We start from the raw sequence: 18,278 nt of genomic DNA, 5'->3' as shown, positions 1-18,278 counted from the left end.
CCCGAGAGTGCCGGGAGGCTGAGCTGAATGAGAGCGTCCCCTGATAAGGAAGTTTTCAGGACGCTCTCAAACGCAGCAGCAAACTGTTCGTCAATTCGCCGGAGATCCTCCTTGGCCATGAAGGCCGGACTAGCTCGCAGCAGGTAGGTTAGCTTCGGCACCCCGGCCGATCGCTGCAATATGTAATTCGCCACATGACTGCCCACGAAGGACAGTCTGCGGAATATGACGTCATATGCGTCAGACTTGCTCATGAGCGCCTTCGGCAGACCGGATTCGAACAGGGGGGCGCCCAGCAGTTCAGCATGGCTCTCGTCAGGGAGCAGACGGCAGCCAGGTAGGCACTCGGAGAAGAGACGGTGCGCGCTATGCAGCTCGACCGCAGAAGTGCCCTGAACGAAGAGTTCGCACTTGGCGGGTTGAATCGTGAGGCCGTGGACCGCGAAGTCATTCTGTATGCGTCGGACATCTTCGAGCACCGTCTGGGCGTCCGGGCTGATCAAGACGAAGTCGTCCAAGTAGCCAAGTGACACTTCGCTACGGAGCGAGCCCAACGTGCTATGGACCGCCAAACAGAACAGGAGCGGTGAGAAGACGTCTCCCTGCTGGCATCCTGTCAGTGATTGAATGACAGCGTTGCCGAAGGCGATTGGGGTCGGAATTCGGTAAGCCTGAGCGACCATTGGGTATATCTCGGGGAAGTGCTCGTGCACTCGTTTGAGCATCGTGTCGCGGCGATGACTATTGAAGGCATTCTTGATAGATAGATAGATAGATAGATAGATAGATAGATAGATAGATAGATAGATAGATAGATAGATAGATAGATAGATTGACGATACAGGGAAATCAAGATAGATAGATAGATAGATTGACGATACAGGGAAATCAAGATCTACAAAAATGACGAGGGAAACAATAGATGCTCAGAAAGGTTTCAGAGAATACTCGAGCGGACTTTTCTGCTTTCTCGCAGGTCGAGCAAAATGCTAATCAGGATCATCGGCTCTGAATGCGAGCGACCGAGCTGGAAGGGTGCCTAATGAAGGGTCGCCGGCTCGCGAGAGCTTGAGAGAGCTCCGCCATGTCGGCTACAAGATTTCTCTCGGAATTCGCGGCAAGGAGATCCAACAATTTCCTTCTCACAGCTCAGTCCTGCGATGAATTGTCGTGGAGTTGCTATTCGAGTCAACCCGTCGTTCGGGTTTCGATTCGATATTATCAGCGGGTTCTCTTTCCGAATAGCTCGTCAGGGAGCTGTAGAAGGAAGCATTCTCTGACAAGCAGAGACGGGAGCGGTCTCGAATGCCGATCAACCGCTGGTCTCCGAGCTTATGGGTTGAATCGCTCGCTATAGGTATTCGACTTATCAGAACTCGGAGTCTCGCTCAGAAGCGGAAAAGCCCCAGCAGTTCCTCGAAAACGTAGACGAGAGATTCTCTGCTCCACGGAACTCAAGTTTGAGAGGACTCTCTCAGATTCATGCGAAGCGCTTTATTGGAACAATCCATGGAGGCAGCTTCGCGTGAGATCCACCGGTTGAATTCAAGAAGGACTGGAAGAAGAATAATCCAAGATCGTTCGACAACCCTAATGAGCCAACGGTCCCAGTCTCGGCCAGATCCTCGAATCTCTCGGAATCGGGTGGAGTAAGCAATATACTCACGGTGGGCTGCTCCCACAAGGCTTCCCGGACGCAGCCGCGAGGAGAGCCGAGATGGCAGCGACGAACGCAGCGAATTTCATGATGTCTTTCTGTTGTAGCTCGGCAAAGCTTATGTCTTTCCTCTGCGGCTCCGGGCATTTATATCGATTGACCAGGCGAGCCAACATGAAATTGTAGGCTTGCCGTGTCTGGTCTCGGTGATCAAACACGTATTGCGTGAGTTACGCGTTGAGACGGAGAGACTTTTTCAAAAAACATGAAGCGCTGACTGAAGCGCTCAGAACTGTCTAGACAAGAGTTTTCCATTCTACCAGGGTCTTCGTTTTCCCTACGTCGTTTTTCGACGACTAGGAACTCGCTCCTCCTCACCCAACAATGTGGTGATTAGGTAATGCACTGACAATATGTCTCAGCGTCCTGATTTGATCCTTAGCCCCCGAATCTCGGGAGCGCTTCGGAAAGAGAGGGTCTCCGATGTTCCATCAGTTATCAGACCAGCGAATCGCAGGTTCTGGACCCGGGAACTCTCGTGAAAGTGTCACTCCTCCCCATATGACCACTAAATTCCGATCAGTGACCGATAGATTCGCACATCGGCTAGAGCAAATCTAATGCCTCATGGTCATTAGTCGAGGTCCACAGCCGAGACCATCAATCTCGATTGCTAGAATCTGCATTTGCATAAGCATTTCTGACATCTAAATCCCCCACCGAGAGCCCGGAGAAGCAGATCTGACGATTCTCGAACTTCTCCGGATGACGTCTCGATCATAGACGCTCGATTCTCCGAGAGAGGTTGTCCGTCTTCTCGCCATGGCCGAATTCCGGAAATTAGTGATTTTCACAGTGTTATACGCTGGGTTGCCGTACTCGGCACAAGGCCAACTACAGCTATCATCTTTCGAAGTCTGCGGTAAGAGAATTGAAAAATGGATACGGGCTCGAGACTCGAATCCGTCATCATTCGAGTTTTCAGATCGTAGAATTTCCGTCAGGAATGCTTATTTGCCATTTTCAAGATGCTTCGGGACGACTCGACAGCGTGAGTCTGACCCCCTGCTCAAAAGAGCCGTGCGATGTTGTTAAAGGAACCAAGGCCATCGTCGAGATGAGGGGATTGTTCCTCGGATGTAAGATATTCGAGATACGTAGCCTCCTCGGTCTTTTCAAGTTGTCTTCTCTGACGATTTAGTATTTGAATGAGTTGGACGCGAAGTGCTCCATGTGTATACGTTCTCAAGCGGGTCGTCTCCGCATCAGGCAAGAAGAACGCGACAAAAGGGAAAGCTGCGGTAGAGATCGCAGATCATCTGATGAACCTGCCGGGAGTCAAGGGCGAGTTCGTAGGTCCAGAAGACGACCTTGAAGTGGGCAGCAGTGGAGTGAAGACAGCGCGAGTCTCAGTTCCCATCCTCTCCGTATACCCCACTGTGAGAATATTTGCTCATGAACTCATCCGTCATAGCTAAGAAATTCAGAATACGTGCGAGCCGTACCGTATCCTCCGATATGGGCCGAACTCATTACTGTGTCCGGTATCGTCTTCCAGAAAAAATCATGGAGTCCATCCCGAGCTAATTATGTGATTCGCTCTGCAGGCACATGTGAAAGTGACAATCAGTATAGGATGCGCCAAGGAACCGCTTCAAGCTTGCGTGACATCCTTGTTCTCCATCGTTGAGCAATGAGTCTAATCGACACGTGGCCCGATTCGACCCATGATCCGCACAGCAGAAAATAAAGATCTGACTCCATCAGTCGAGCTTGAAAATGTTTGGAGCTGCAAGAATCGGACATCTAGTCACGTTGGCAAGATATATGCGACTTCCTGCAGCATGGGAAGAGTCTGAGAGCTCGTTTTGGATAATTCGTTTTGAGCCCTCAAGAAAGGGCTTGGCGAGCAATCCGCTCGACCACGTGTTCTGCGAAATGTTTCCCGAGTTGTGGGGATTGGGGATAGCTCAATGGCCGATCGGTCGCAGCGTGAAACATCCTGAGGAAATGTGATCCTGGAAAAGGCGAAATGATATAATGAACTGTCTGGAATACACAGAGGCTTTCGTCGACAAACGGATGCGGGAATGATTATTATCTATGGGAGGTAGCTATAGAGCAACTTTTGGGGCACTCAGACTCGACAGAGCTGAGGATTGATCTACAAGATTCTTGACGAATTCCCCGACGCTGAAGGACAGTGAGCACGCGATCGCTGCGAATGCCAGGGGACTTTGTTTGGCAATCTTGGCTACAGCGATGAGTCATTGAGAATGAAGATCGTCGTCTTCCTGGTTCGCAACGTGCCCGCCGAAAGAACCTCGATGATTTTCACGGTACTCCTGGGGATCGCGAAGCTATATTGTGCTTGGTTTTCAGCGTGATGGATCCACTCAGTCTTTTTCCATTCCAGCCACGCCGACAACCACCATCGGTCCTTTGAAGCGGACCGACGGCCTGGCCTCTATAGCCAATTTGCCGATTCGAGCAGGCCATGTCAAGTCGTGCCGCTCATCCGCCTCGGCCTTGAGGCTACGATTGAGCGGAAGCCGCGGGCCGATCCTTTTTCCTTGCGTGACGAAAGACACCATCAGGTCGGGAACTTTTCGGAACCATTGGTTTTGTTGCCGATCCCTCCTGTAGATGTTGGTTCCAGACCGACGACGTCAACAATACCACGCGTCGCAGAGTGAGGGCGAAATATGAGATTAAGAGGGGACCGACGCTCGCGAGCTTGATGTTCGCCCCTCTGCGTCGGGAGCATACTTCTTCGATATTCAGAAGACCCCCTAACATTCGACTCGTTCATCTCGGTCAGGAGTCTCCCTCCGGAGAGTGTTCCCCTATTGAGGGAGAATACGAGAACCTATCTAGACTCTCACTGTGTCGACAATCTTGCCCGTGGGAGAGCACCTCAGCGGAAGTCGTGTATCGCTTCGCTACGAGGGAATCTGGACGGCTGCTCTCGGCCGACCGAGAATAATAGAGAGCTCGTGCTCAGCTCCCCTATGATGGAATCCCGCTGAGCCGGAAAGAGTTTCATTGAACGGTTTTCCTCTCCGCACAGCCGGAGCTAGCTCCGAAGACGATTCTCTTGCACAGCCATTGAGGCCTACCACCGAGATCTCCGAGTCCAGAAAGACTGTTGAAGCAATCGAGCCGTCGTCTATCGTGGACCCTGAAAGTTTACCTAGCCAAGAGCTCGATTGTCAAAATTCCACTCCTGAATTTTCACGCAGGAGGAGCTCAGGAAAGACGAGGTCGAGCTAGCGATACGGAGCTCGGGTCGAGGGTGAGGTGTTGAGAGGTCAGGTCTCAACTCTCTCGTTCAGAGCTTCGCACAGACCGAATCTCAGGTGTATCGGTCCATCAAGTTTCCTGGATCAGACAATGATGAAGGATTCCTTCTAGCACGCCCCTACATTGCCAGGAGCAAAGTGTGCCAGGAGGGCCGCTAACCGTCGTGTCGGCTCCGGCTGCGAAAGCCCAGTCCACTCGCTCCGTGAGGTATGCGCCTCCGATTCCTCGGAGCTTGCGAACTTAGTCGAGGGCATGGAATGAAAACTTCATTCTTCATAGTTGGCTCGATACGGCGCCGTCGACTTCCGAACGTTCTCGGGACATAACATTTGTCGCTTCTCAGTTCACCGTATTATTTGAAAAAACGACTCGGTCCCTCTGGCGGACTCTTAGGCACGGCGAGCTGATCGATTCTGAGCTCAACCGGAACCGAGTTACGAGCCAAGCTGTCCAGGCCGTGCGAACGCGAATGTTGAATGTGAGCGTATATACAATTGTCCTAAGCTTCGAACGGCGGGTTCCCGCAAATCTGCTCTCGCCAAGGCAGGGATTCCCAGAGGGTTTTGAGACGTGTTCCAGAGGGTTTCGGAGATGTCAGATGATTAATCCTTGAGGTGTCAGCAGAGTATGGTAGATTCGAGAGAGCAAAAAAAAGCTTGAATAATAGCATCCATACTCGATCATAAGTTAAGTTAGAGTGAATATATTACCAATCGTGAGATACGTTGGAGAACCGTAGAGCATACATGAACGAACATATGTATCTCCTCTCCTCCCGAGACTTCATCGCAGGAGACCCGCGAACCGACCCCGTGATTCGGAGGGGGTCTCGAGGGACAGGAGGGTTGGAGACCGCTGCACTAGGAACCATGCTTATCAGAATCGAAAGATGAGTTCCGCATTATTAACTCGCATGCGACCACCTGTGCCCTTAGGAATTGATTTTATTGGGACCCGCCGGACCGATACTCGAGGCGCTATCCGCCTCCTGGAGAACTATCCGTCGCTCAATTTGACGAGAGAAAGAGACTAGCAGCAATGGGACCGATGTACCGAGCTCACATGCCCACCTCGCTCTCATCGGGCAATCAAATATCGTTAGGGAGTTGACTCAGGATTCTACTCTTATGTAATACGTTAGCGTGCCCGGAGTCAAGCGAAAGCTGTCCAAACAAGTCGACGACTGCAGCCGTCTAGCTACGATCATTGAACAACAAGGAATTCACGCGGACCAAGGTCCGGCGGTCCCAGAGTCCTTGACGACTCAAATGACTAAGGCAGCCCTCAAGCTCGCTGCGGTATCTTAAGAACCGCTTCCTGTCGTGAGATCGAATCCCAAGCTCTGAATCAGGTACTTGATGTCTCTTGGAGTTCATAGGCTATTGTATGGCATCGACAGGCATTCATTTTGAGCGAATCTCCGTTCTCGCTCGAAACGACGAGCAAGTGTCTGCCCCCTCGTGAGTAGAACACCAAGATTCGGGAGCCTGTGGCTGTTCAGAATTGAAATCAATCAGAGTCGGGTTCTTGCACCAGCTCGTTGCTCGCTGCTTTCAAGAAGCGAAGACCATCCTGCAAAACTTGCTCGAATGTTCGCAAAGAGTCTTGCAGCGACTTGTCCAGAGGGTGAGTTTCTGTTCAAAGGCGCTGTGTGGCATGTGGAGGCTTTCGGAGAGGTCGGACATGAATTAACTAATCGGGGACGAGGTCACACGATAGGAGAGATCGATGACAGCTGTTGTTCTACCAAGGAACAGAGTTCATCTACCATCGAGGGAGAAGAGATCCGTTAGGTACGACCAGGGAAGGAGGGCATCCAGTAGCTTCTCCTAATCCGAATATTGCATCACTTTGACTTCTGTGGAGTCAAATGTCAGTGACATAGTCCTCAGAGTTTATGCATCTTGGGGACCGTCGATCGTTCCCAGGCGATCCCTCGTGAATTAGTTTCTGGCTAATGATAACTAGTCGATAATGACATAATAATGATCATTATCATAAGAATGATAATATTGCTAATTTACAACACTGTTCGATTCGACCGCGTGTTATCAGCTCTGGTAGCTCATACACATCTGATGAGGTTCGCGGTTGTTCATTGAAGCTCCGTAGTGTGCGCAGTCGAGTTGATTTCGATTGTGCCTTCCGAGGAGTTCCTAGCGGGAAGCTGCAGCTGCTTCGGGGACTTGATTGCTCTTGAGCACGAGAGTCATGTCTGTGTGCTGATGTCGTCGATACTCGATCTTCGAGTCTCGTCTCGCCGAGGTTTTTCCGCATACTCGTAGGGAAAATTCCCATTCCGGTGACAGCATGGACTGCTTCATTCCAAGTCGATGTCCTCGACCGCCGAGCATGCGAAAACTATATCGAGTTTGAATGTGGAGCACCGACTCAGCACTCTACGCTCAGCCGCCTCCGAGCGAGCCCGGTCTCCGGTGGAGGCCTCTACCTGCTCCAATCTATCCGTAGTGAAATCGGTAGAGATTTGATTGTGAGCATTCGGATTGAACCCGTAACTCGGATTTTTGGTGCAGACAAACAACATCTTCGAATCCTGGCTTCGAGTCCAATGAGATTTCGTGCTGCCGGTCGTTCTCAGAGCGTCAGTTCTGGCAATTATAGATCAGGTCAGTTCTCGTTAGTCAGCAACTCCGCCTGTAAGAGACACGGAGTCGTGGAAGAGCGGAATCAATTTTCGCAATCACCGATCTCTTATCGCATGGGAGGTTTAGCTCACTCAGCTGATTCCACATCCGAAAGACCTTCCCCGGGGATCCATCCATTCCATCCAAATTTTTCACTCCTAGGTGAGTTGAAGTGCATTCTATCTCCACGAGCCCGGGCGACGTGGAAATTCGCGGCGGATCGCCGGCCCTCGATCAGACCATTCATCAAATAAGTCATTCCATCATCTTCAAGAGTCAATCTTCTGCGCTTTGAATCGTTTTCTACTACCTCAGGCGTGAGGATGTTATGGAAAGTCCATCACCTCTATGTGCTCTCTGAACAAGTTTTTTTATTATTCCTCCACACTGTTCACTGTCTTCCGCGTAATCCGATTATGGAGAAGTGGTCCAATATTCGTACTGTCTAATCGCTTTGATTTTCAGAGGCACCATGCCTCCCTCGTGGAGACGGATGCTGCTGTATTTGTGCGTGGCATGTTTCCTCGAAGGGATCACATACTCTCATCTGGGATCCTTCTTCAACGTATACGCGATTCGTGAGCGTCACCTGTCCGCCACGCAGTACGGCATAATTCTCGGTTCGTACAGCGTGATGGTCCTCATCATCACCCCACTGACCGCGGCATTGGTCGCAGCGCGAGCCTTCACCGACAAGACGATCCTGTGCTCGGGGATGACGCTCGACGCCGTGTTCACCCTATTCATGGCAGCCGCCTCGGAGATATCTTCGAAGACGCACTTCTTCCTCTTTTGTCTACTCATGCGAGTAGTACAAGCCATCGGACGGGCGTCTGCAGTGCTCATGCTCTACGTAATCGCCGGTGCTCAGCTCGAGAAGATAAATCATGTGGTCATACCGCTGTTGGAGACCATTTACGGTGCTTCGGTTGTCGTCGGCCCTGTCGTGAGTGGCTTCTTGAACCTTTCCGGTTTCTTTTTGCCATTCGTCTCGATAGGTGGATCTCTTCTGGCTTTCACCCTGAGCGCCTTTTGCTTCTTCCCGGACTCGGAACGCGCGGAGCCAAAACAGGAGGCCGACGACGGCCAACACAATTCCTGCTCAATTTGGAGCATACCGGTGTTGGTCAACGCGTTGGCATGTTACCACGCTTTTTACCTCATCTCTTTCAACGAGTCGACGCTGGCCGTCAAATTGAATAAGGATTACGGCTTCAAGTCCTCGGAATCGGGGATAGTGTTTCTCTTCAGCGGCATCTCTTACGCGGTCGCGAGTTTGGTCTCTGGCTATTATTCGAAAAAAGTCAGGGACCCGAGAAATATCGTCTTGCTGGGCTTAATTGTCGTTGTCGTCGGTATCTCCCTCCTTGGACAGAAGACACTTTTCGAAACACGTCTCTGGATTTTCTGCCTGGGACAGGTGCTGCTGGGCTTGGGTTCTGGACCCATGTTCGTCTGTTGCTATCTCCAATCCTTGCGGCAAATCGGCGGCTCGAGTCCAAGCAAGGACATATATGCCTCCTTAATGGCACTGTTCAACCCAGCGTCTTCGATCGGAACCATGCTCGGACCGTTCATTTCCGGCATCATGATGGACAATACGAACTACGAGATATTGACAGCTCTGAATTTACTCCTAACCCTGATCATGCTTCTCGCCTTGGCGCTCACCGCGCGGTGTTCACGCTCAGTTTCAGTCACCAAAGTCATCACGTCGGACTCCGTCCAAAAGTTTTGACTTGATATGCTTAGGCTGTGATAAAGAATTGTTCGTCCCCTTTGTGAATAGCTCACTCAGTCAGCGGTGAGTAGCCTCTGAAGAGGTGTATGGGGGATGCGTTGTCTGCGTGTAAGTTTTGTGAGCTGTTGGGCTTCAAACTTGTTCGAGGCTTGAATACATGTAAATGATTAGGAGAGGGGGTTGTACAGCGCATATCGGCAACCAGACCATGACTTGCTGAAGGAGTGACCGTGAGCCGAATCAATAATTGTTTTCGGTCGAGTTCGTGGGGGAGGTGGCAGAGGCGCGGGCTCTCAGTTCCTTCTGGGGCGCTGATTCTCGAAAGAAGAAATTCGGACGTTTGTGCATTGAATGAGTTCTTTCATGGGGTAAGTCTCTAATTACTCCCCGCCTGCTCCATTCGGATCATTCGATGGGAGGATCATTGTCTGAATAGATTCACGATATTTACCGTCGCAATTACGATATTCACTGAATCGGACTCGCTCAGCATTCTGTAGTACGAGGAGAGATCAGAGCGACTCATTCTTCTCGCTCCGCCTAATGTGATCCGGAAAACAAGAAAAGCTCAAGGCTCGCTCCGGCTTGCGAGAGCTCTCTAGTGCAGAGATTCCGGTGGGTAGCCGCGGCGATCATTTTTTCCGGGGCTAGTTGCCGTCATGGTGACGGCGATACTTTTCCGAACGGCTCGTGACCTATTGTCGGCGACCAAGACCCTAATGATTATTTCGGCACTAGCTCCTAATATGATCTGCAACACGGAAACGTCCATGACCGACCGGCACGAGGGCTCGAACCGGTGAACCTCATGATAGACAATACTCTGCAGTGAGCGGTCTCGACCACCAAGCCACCACACCGATGGAGGAGCTGCAACTGAAGTGTCTCATCATCAGGGCTGGAGAGCCCCGGCGACAATTTCTCTTCGCTTCCAAGATTCGTGTTCAGAAGGTGTTTCCTAATGAGGAATGTTCGCGGACGCTTCAAAAAATCTTCGATCCAAACCGCGATTCTCAGAAGTCCTAGCTTCATCTTCCATTTCTAGGCTCGAGGCGAACAGCGAGGTCTGTATCACAGGCTGGATTGTGAATTTTTCGGAGTATTCGTCGAGCGTTGGGAAACACCTATCGACCGCGAAGCTCGGGAGCGATGAGGAATAGCCGCCTAGGCTCCCCAGCCCTGAATGAGAGACATTCAAGCGGCAGCACCTCCACCGGTGGATCAAGCTTCGATGGGGTCCTGTGGCATTCTCGGATGTCAGTGAGTCAGACCGACTCCTCAGTTGGTGTCGTCGAGACACGGGCGCGAATAGAGCTCGTCCATCAGTTGCTTCAGATTGCTTCAAATGAGGAGTCGAAATATGTGAATCGTCGTCTTTGCCGGCGTCAATAGCGCTTAGAACTCAGGGAGGGCAATATCCGATACGTTCCGCAGAATTCTTCCTCGACGCGAGGTTACGGGCAGCACTCTGCAGAACTGAGAAATGCCGTAAGATGTCATACCAGATCAGCATCGGGTAGTCCCAGGAACTCAACTCGCCAAGATGCGAGAAAAGAGGAGGAATTTCTCGAATTAAATGTAAAAGGCTTCCTATATCGGGTCTCCCCAGCGGGGCAATTTTGAATTTTGGCGCGCTCTCATTTCCGGGTGCAGAAGGGCGTCCGATGCGGTACTATCCCACGTTGAAGGAAATAAACACAAGCTAAGTCTGCTTTTAGTGGTGTTTGGGGCAGGCAGTGGACAGCGAAATGTCCCGTAGAGAAGCCCCGGGACTTCTTGTAGAAGTCAAAACCAAGGTAAGAAGCCCAGTGTGAACCTTCAGAATTCCATCAGGAGTCTGTCGAAACTGGAAACCGTCAGTGTTAGGAATCGCCAACGATTGCGTTCGGTGTTCGATGTGTTCCCCCCCATCCCTGGGTTGCTCAACATGAGTCAGAGGGGCGACACGGTTCCGAAAAATGGCTCCGACGTAGCTGATACGCTACCGATTGCGAGCAGCGAGTGCTCCTCTCTGACCTTTCGAGACATAAGTGCGGGCGCACGGAGACCTGACGCTTGACGATGTGAGTCTCGCGTCCAGAGTGACATCGATTCCATGGAACTCGGGGGCAGTGGTCGGTTGTGTTGGAGAATCGACGTAAACATGTCATAGCTGTCACTGATACGAAATCTGGCGGGAGAGTCCGCCGGACTCGACTGTTCGGTTGCTCTCTGCGGGCGAAGTGTGACTTTGTGTCGAATGTCAGATTCCGAGCCCCACTTGACGACGGCGACCGGCTGGAGCTCGGCACTCTGACAACAACAACACGAGAACGCCATGGCTCTTCGCCAAGGGCCTCATTGAGATTATCGACTTCACTTGGCGCTTGACGGTCGATGGAGCCGGTGTCGCTCGGGACAGCCTCCCGTAGACGTAAAATTGTTCATGGCGGCGATTTTCTTCCCTGCTCCTCTACTCGATTGACGCGATCGTTTTCCCCATCCGTACGCGTGTCGACTTTTCCAGTCGGTGCTTTCATTCAGCTGGGGCAAATATGTATTTCCGGTTGCGTGCGACGGCTCTCGATTGCATCGCCCCGACTCATGTCATCGATCTCCGATCCACTTCGGAACGATTCGTGTGGCGGCGAGTAGAATTCACTCGAACTCGATCATGATATGCATCGGAAATATGTTCGGAGCCTCGATTCTAAGAAGTACGGGACCCTCCAGCTCAGACGAGCTAAATAATGTGATTCCCGCTTCTACCCGACTTGCAAGATTCATTTTCCCCAATTGAAAGAAGAGCTTCTGATTCGAGCGATAGCTCAGCGATTTAAGTTCTAGTTCAGTGAAGCTAACAGTGAAACCGTGCGCGTGTGCCGGCGAAACCGCCTCGGCACCCGAGTGAAACCATCGCCCGAATGAATTTTCGGCGCATTCGCTGCCCGATTTTCTCCAAAGCCCTACGCGTTACGGATCATATTATTTTATAATGGTCCTTTATTGTAAAATATTTAGCAAGCCTGTCCGATGCGCTTGAGTCCCGTCGGGCTCATGCTGTCGGCAGGACTTATTCTGTAGGTCGACTTGCTCGAAACGAGACTTCGGAGCTCTCCTCGTCGCTCGCTTGTTGATTTTTAAGCGGATATTCGAAAAACATCGACGCCTTCGCATATTTCTTCGTCGCTGTGGCTCTCGCTGCTACCACCACCAGTGTCGGCATCGCTATCGACAGGGATGCTGGTACCGCCCGCAATTCTACCGCAAAAGACCCGAGTGCAAACATTAGTCCAGACTTTCGTCGTCTCAGTGTAAACCGCGGAACGCCCGACCGTACCGCGTCATGGACAACCGAGCGAGTCAGACGATCCGAAAGGAAATCGTTTTCTTCACTACAGTCATCTTAGGCGGAACTATAGTTATCGAGACGGTCCCAGGTGTGACCCGATGTCACGATTCGTGCTCTCGATCAGAGCAATATTCTGGTGGGAGAAAACTCTTAGAAAGTGAAAACATCGGACGAATGATGTGAAATGCTGGATGCCGCACGTAACGACGGGCCAGGATCACAAAGTTGCGTGACGGCTCTCGAAGGAAGAAGCATGCGTTCGATGGTTCCGACATCCTGAAAGTCCCGACTCAGAATATCCGGAAGGAAAGGTATCTAATCGTGTCCACTTCTGATCGCTTCCAGTTCGACGCCGAAATCCGACGCTTTTCAGTACAAAGGGAATCCCTGAGCAAATTCGATGACTTTTATCAGATGATCGAGCGCTTCCATTGTCTCGCCGAAGTCCCGTTTACATTGTGCTATACTGATCCTTTGCACGGAGACGTGCTCCCGATAAACAATGATGAGAATTTTGCACGCGCGGTTGTCAACGCAAAGCCCATGCTCCGGGTGTTCGTACAAAGGAAGGGTAATCAGTGGGAAGGTGAGTTTGCATTATCCGGATGGGAGGTATCTGCTCACGACCGACACATCTTGAATAGATCTCACCGACGTTTCACTGCGACTAAACTTAGAACCCATGTTTCCAGGTCTCAATAGTTACGGAGTTCGCACACGGAAAGGATTTTTTGCAGCGTATCTTCCCATGGGGAACTCCGAGAAAAGTAAACCTCAGATCTCGTTGCCAGAAGACTTCCGTCAAGTCTCTTCGATCATTGACGTAGATCAAGTTCCCGAAACTTGTCGGAGAGTGAGACTCGTGAAACACGGATCCGATCGACCACTCGGTACGAGCCCGATGCTCCCTTCTCGCCGGTATAGCGAATCGGACAGGTGAACTTTCCCGACGTGCTGAGCCTGGTGTTCATTTCCAGGATTTTACATCCGAGACGGAACATCGGTGAGAGTGACCCTTCAAGGGCTAGAAAAAGTTCCCGGCATCTTCATCTCTCGACTCGTGCCTGGAGGACTCGCGGAGTCCACGGGACTTCTCGCTGTCAACGATGAGGTTCTAGAGGTCAACGGCATCGAGGTGAGTTCCTCGACGTAGAATGCAGTAGCTCGGAACCGACGCGGATATATCGTTCGCCGGATCAATCGATCACTGAATCCCCGTCAGTGAGGAACTCGATGATCTGGACTCGTTCTAATTTCTTGATTATCATGCAGGTTGCGGGCAAATCATTAGATCAGGTTACCGACATGATGGTTGCGAACTCCTCAAATTTAATCGTCACTATCCGGCCAGCCAATCAAGGAGCCGGCGGCACGGGTACACTCCTACCTCCCAGAAGAGGATCAACTTCGAGAAGCTCACAAATGTCCCACGCGTCCTCGGGTGGCGTTAGCAGCGACGTAGACGAAGATGAAATAAGGGACCACACAATGATGCACGACAACGATTCGTGCAACAAAAATGCGTCGGGCACGGGTGGCGGGAGCGTGATCACGCTGTAAATCATAATGTTTTGTATATATTTCCAATAACTCTAGGTAATAAAAGAACCTCTGTGCCTTATCTCAGTGGGATCCGAATCATTTCTGTCGCCAACTTCCGCTTCAACGGAATCCATTCCGCTGGCACGACTTCCGGGGCCCACGTCCCGTGAGGTTTTGGCTCAATACTGGATGAGCATTTCTCCGATCGTCCCTGACCCTGACTCCATAAACCGATGACCAGAGGCCGGTCGGATGGAACTCTTCACGCCACTGTCGGACGGGGTTGAGCTTCGCGTCAGAGCTGCCGGTATTTTCGAAGTAATATTCAGAGATGTCGAGAGTGAATTGGCTAGCTCGCTGGCCTCCCTCTTGTCCCAGATTGCGGCTGCCGTCCCTCAAAGGTTTCGAGTGTGGCAGGTTTTTCAAGTGTAGCCGGTTGCCAACATTCAAAAAGCTCTTCGAGTTCCGGAAACCCACATGGGTCATCGTCTTCCAATTGTTGTTCGCCGAAGCCACCCTGCCTGGGCTTCGGAATGTGTTCGGATTCGGCCCTCCGATCCCTCGCCTGCTCTTCGCTGTGGCTTTCGTTTACCTGGTGTTCGAGACGGTGGCCGACGTTGAAGAACACGTGGAAAATTACCTGGAATACAATACAACCTTGCAGGTCATATCTTTGAGATCAAGTACCGATCAGAATTCTTATTACTGACAGTGTATTCTCTCGCCGAGCATCCGCTGCGAGCCACTACAGCAGCGCTCACAATGATTCCCAGGTTACGATTGAGGAGCCCCGGTCTGCTTACATGATGATGCCAGAGGTGACAGTCTGTAACAAGAACCCAATCTACACGTCTAGCTTCTGCAAGGCCGAAAACAGACACCGCATAGAGACAGAAACCAACAAAACGTGCAAAACTTCAAATTGCGAAACTTTCATCTCATTGTACTATCAAAATCTTTGCTCCGGTGAAGACTCGGAGCGCGAACGCTACAGAATTGTTTTCGGGACCCGTAATAACGACGAGGGAAGGAAGGCCAAGTACTCTACCCCCTCCGAGTCTATCATAGCCACTAGGATCGAGTTCTCAATCAAGCATCAATGAGTCTCTTATCCGGGGGCGTAGAACGAGACCCTACGACCACACGGAATCTCTCATAGATTGCATCTGCGATTCCAGCAAGTATTTCTACGAATGGCACGGAAATCTGATGAGTTTCGAGAAAGGACGCGAGCTATTGAGTCTTCTGAGCTATCCGGATCCCGGCTCGCTGATTTCGATGTGCTTGTTCAACAACAAGGATTGTTTCTCGAAATTCAGGAAGGTTGTAGTAGGCATTAGTGGAACGCAGACCTCCCTTATCGTACATTTAGCCGCGATCGGATAGAATGGTAAAATCGCCTGTGTCCTTCAGAATCTTCAGCCGTCATACGGGATGTGTTACAGTCTTTTCGCCGAAGGCGAAGAACCGGTCGTTCAATTCGAAACCCACCTCAACGGCTTGATGTTGAATCTCAACGTTTTGGAGTATGAATATCTGCCCATGCTCACCACTGTCGGTGAGTTGGGTCGTAGGGTCCTTCCCGTTCGTCGGTGCGGAATCTGGGGATGTGTATTCATTGTAATCTCCTGCTCGAGGGAATTATGATGAGCCAATGAATTGCAGGACATGTGATCATGATCCATAGTCCTGAGGAGAAGATCAACGCTGCCGAGGACGCTGTCTTCGTCCACCCGAGAGCGACGACCTATATAGGACTGCAAAAAGAGCAAGTCGTGAGACTTCCCCCACCATCTAGGGATCCTTGCACTGAGACCTATCCTCCCGAGCTGCTTCAATATCTGGAGCCCGAATTGAAGAAAGTCTACACGACGCTCGTGTGTCGGGAGGTATCGAAATCGTGGCTTGCGAGATACAGGAATGTGCTTGATCTTACCCTTTTGAAAGCCCCCAGTCTATAATCCATTGTCTCAAGCGCCCGGAATATGATTGAGAACGCGTCTTCCCTACGATTTCAGCTGTGTACTCAAATCGCGGTGTTGGAGGCCTGCAAATGCATCGATTTTAGATTCATCCGACCCGCCAACGTCGCGTCCGTTGAATGCTCGTATGTCATTCCCTCCCAAGGGCAGGAGAGTAGTTTGACCTGTGCGATCGAAGTGACCAAAAACATCGAAAAGAATCCACTTCGGTGCGGATGTTACAGTGCTTGCGTCGAGGACCAATACATAAAAACGAATTCCGCCTTGTTCTGGCACCCCAGGCTTCAGAAAGACGTCGGTAACGCCTCAACATCGACAGTATACGTGTACATGCATTCGAACAAGATCCACGTCCGCAGAAAGGTTGGTAGCTTTTCATGATTGACGAATGGTTGCGATGCGAAGATGAAACCAAAAAGCCCCCGAGCCTCCTAGGGATATCGTCGTTTCTCGTGCCAAACAGGTGATGCAAACGAGCTGGAAAGATCTCCTCAATTCGATCGCGGGCACCATGGGTCTTTATCTCGGATATTCCTATTTATTCGCCTTCTACATTGTCGACATACTCATCCGGGGCATTCTCGAAATCGTGAGCTGGAAAATATTCAAACGGAATCAAAATCGACGCAAATACGATGAAAAAATTCGTCGTAATCTTATATTCGACACCCAGTACCATTGAGGCTGCCCTGAACGAATAATAAATTGACATTCCGAGAATGTGATTCTATTTGTTTGGATTTGACCCCACTTAGGATACAATAGATACAAAGACTTTTTATCTATCTGTTTACTTTCTTTGAATGGGATTGACGGATCTTCGTCTCGTCGCCCGGCTGTCTGTTGTCAGAGTAGTATCACTCAGCCAGTTCACGGGATACTCGAACCACTCTCTCACCAATAAGATATCGCAGTTCCCACACGTAAAGACTATGAATGGGTGAGGTATATACTCCGCCAAAGAGCGTCCCGTGGTATCAAGACAATCGATTAGCTGAAATCTTAGATTCAGATCCTCAATTACTTCTTCTGCTAATTCGGGGAAGCGTTTAGACGCATCCTATCCGCTTCGATTATAGATAAGCAGAATAGAGCAGCGATCAGGTGCATTTCCAAAAAGATTTCGAACGAGCAATCAGAGATGCGGGCGAAAGCCAAACACGTAGAGCGTGTGAATTACTGCCCAACTACGATAATTGAATGTCCGTACGTGACAATCACAACGAAGGACTACGGGACGTCATGAGATCTGCCACTGAATCGATAATCGCAGAGTAAACACTGTTTCTAGTCGTATAAAAGCCAGCCGATTGTACGATCAGATATCACATCTATTCAAAGGATATTCAACATGAAAGTTTTTTGTGTTGTTCTCGCCGTTGTCTGCGCTGCTGCGAATGCCGGTTTCATAACCGGAGGATACTCTCACGGCGGTTCTAGCGCTGGTTACTCGAACGGAGCCACAGGTGGTCGGGTCGTGCTCTTGGCAGCTCGCGGCTCGGGATCGAGTGGCGGAGGAGCTGGATCCTCTCTCACTGTCGCCGGTCCTTCACACATCATAAGGACAATTCATCAGGTTCGAACTATCGATCATGGAGGTGAAATCCTCGCAAAAAGCGGGGGATCACCTCGCGTCGCGAAAGTTTTGATCGTCAACGACGGAGGCTATGGAGCATCCTATGGAGGAGGGGCGAGCAGCCGCGGCCAAGCCTCTGGTGGATGGTGGTGAGGCCGCCATAGTGGTGTTACTACCTTGTAAATTCTTCCCGACGATCGCAGTCCGCCTGGCAACGATCTCGTGCGATAGTTTCTCTTTCCTCTGACGATATGAAAATTTGTTTTCATGTAAACGGTATGAAACTGAAACTGAAGTCACCGGTTTCATGCCACGACATAGGATTGATTTCGATTTATTCAAAACATCTTACACAAGCTACCTAGGATTCCAAGCATCAAGATCGCGTCCAGCTTCGTACCTATGAATTCATAAAATCAAATGTACAAATAAATACAGCGAGAATTCCTTTTTTCCCGGAAATAAATCACTCGTACGAACATCGACAGCTCATTGCGGCAT

General features: G+C 50.7%; 3 protein-coding genes across 3 annotated transcripts; all 3 read left to right on the top strand.

Annotated features, from left to right (window-relative positions):
• Window positions 1-6,178: 6,178 nt before the first annotated feature.
• LOC100900910 (uncharacterized) lies at window positions 6,179-9,702 on the top strand. The gene is made up of 2 exons (XM_018642115.2): window positions 6,179-6,311; window positions 8,071-9,702. The coding sequence occupies exon 2, from the start codon at window positions 8,078-8,080 to the stop codon at window positions 9,341-9,343; it is 1,266 nt and encodes a 421-aa protein (XP_018497631.1). The 5' UTR covers window positions 6,179-6,311; window positions 8,071-8,077; the 3' UTR covers window positions 9,344-9,702.
• A 1,348-nt stretch (window positions 9,703-11,050) lies between these two features.
• par-6 (partitioning defective protein 6) lies at window positions 11,051-14,298 on the top strand. Its single transcript, XM_003739461.1, has 5 exons — window positions 11,051-11,142; window positions 13,023-13,263; window positions 13,370-13,567; window positions 13,655-13,812; window positions 13,950-14,298. The coding sequence occupies exons 1-5, from the start codon at window positions 11,095-11,097 to the stop codon at window positions 14,235-14,237; spliced, it is 933 nt and encodes a 310-aa protein (XP_003739509.1). The 5' UTR covers window positions 11,051-11,094; the 3' UTR covers window positions 14,238-14,298.
• A 252-nt stretch (window positions 14,299-14,550) lies between these two features.
• LOC114828614 (uncharacterized) lies at window positions 14,551-16,883 on the top strand. The gene is made up of 7 exons (XM_029113296.1): window positions 14,551-14,883; window positions 14,993-15,258; window positions 15,398-15,542; window positions 15,633-15,777; window positions 15,885-16,108; window positions 16,238-16,564; window positions 16,665-16,883. Exons 1-7 carry the CDS (start codon window positions 14,551-14,553, stop codon window positions 16,881-16,883), a joined length of 1,659 nt encoding a protein of 552 aa, XP_028969129.1.
• The last annotated feature ends 1,395 nt before the right edge of the window (window positions 16,884-18,278 follow it).

This window comes from Galendromus occidentalis, unplaced genomic scaffold (genome assembly GCF_000255335.2).
Source record: "Galendromus occidentalis unplaced genomic scaffold, Mocc_1.1 scf7180000076543, whole genome shotgun sequence".
Lineage (NCBI taxonomy): Eukaryota > Metazoa > Arthropoda > Arachnida > Mesostigmata > Phytoseiidae > Galendromus > Galendromus occidentalis.
This window is presented reverse-complemented; position numbering and strand designations above follow the sequence as displayed.

Excerpts from the sequence above, each read along its gene's own strand:
- LOC100900910 (XM_018642115.2), top strand. The coding sequence starts at position 8,078 with ATGCCTCCCTCGTGGAGACGGATGCTGCTGTATTTGTGCGTGGCATGT.
- par-6 (XM_003739461.1), top strand. The coding sequence starts at position 11,095 with ATGTCCCGTAGAGAAGCCCCGGGACTTCTTGTAGAAGTCAAAACCAAG. Across the intron at positions 11,143-13,022 it reads TTGTAGAAGTCAAAACCAAG|TTCGACGCCGAAATCCGACG; the intron begins GTAAGAAGCCCA and ends GATCGCTTCCAG. Across the intron at positions 13,813-13,949 it reads TAGAGGTCAACGGCATCGAG|GTTGCGGGCAAATCATTAGA; the intron begins GTGAGTTCCTCG and ends ATTATCATGCAG.
- LOC114828614 (XM_029113296.1), top strand. The coding sequence starts at position 14,551 with ATGTCGAGAGTGAATTGGCTAGCTCGCTGGCCTCCCTCTTGTCCCAGA. Across the intron at positions 15,259-15,397 it reads GACGAGGGAAGGAAGGCCAA|CAAGTATTTCTACGAATGGC; the intron begins GTACTCTACCCC and ends CTGCGATTCCAG. Across the intron at positions 15,778-15,884 it reads GCCCATGCTCACCACTGTCG|GACATGTGATCATGATCCAT; the intron begins GTGAGTTGGGTC and ends AATGAATTGCAG.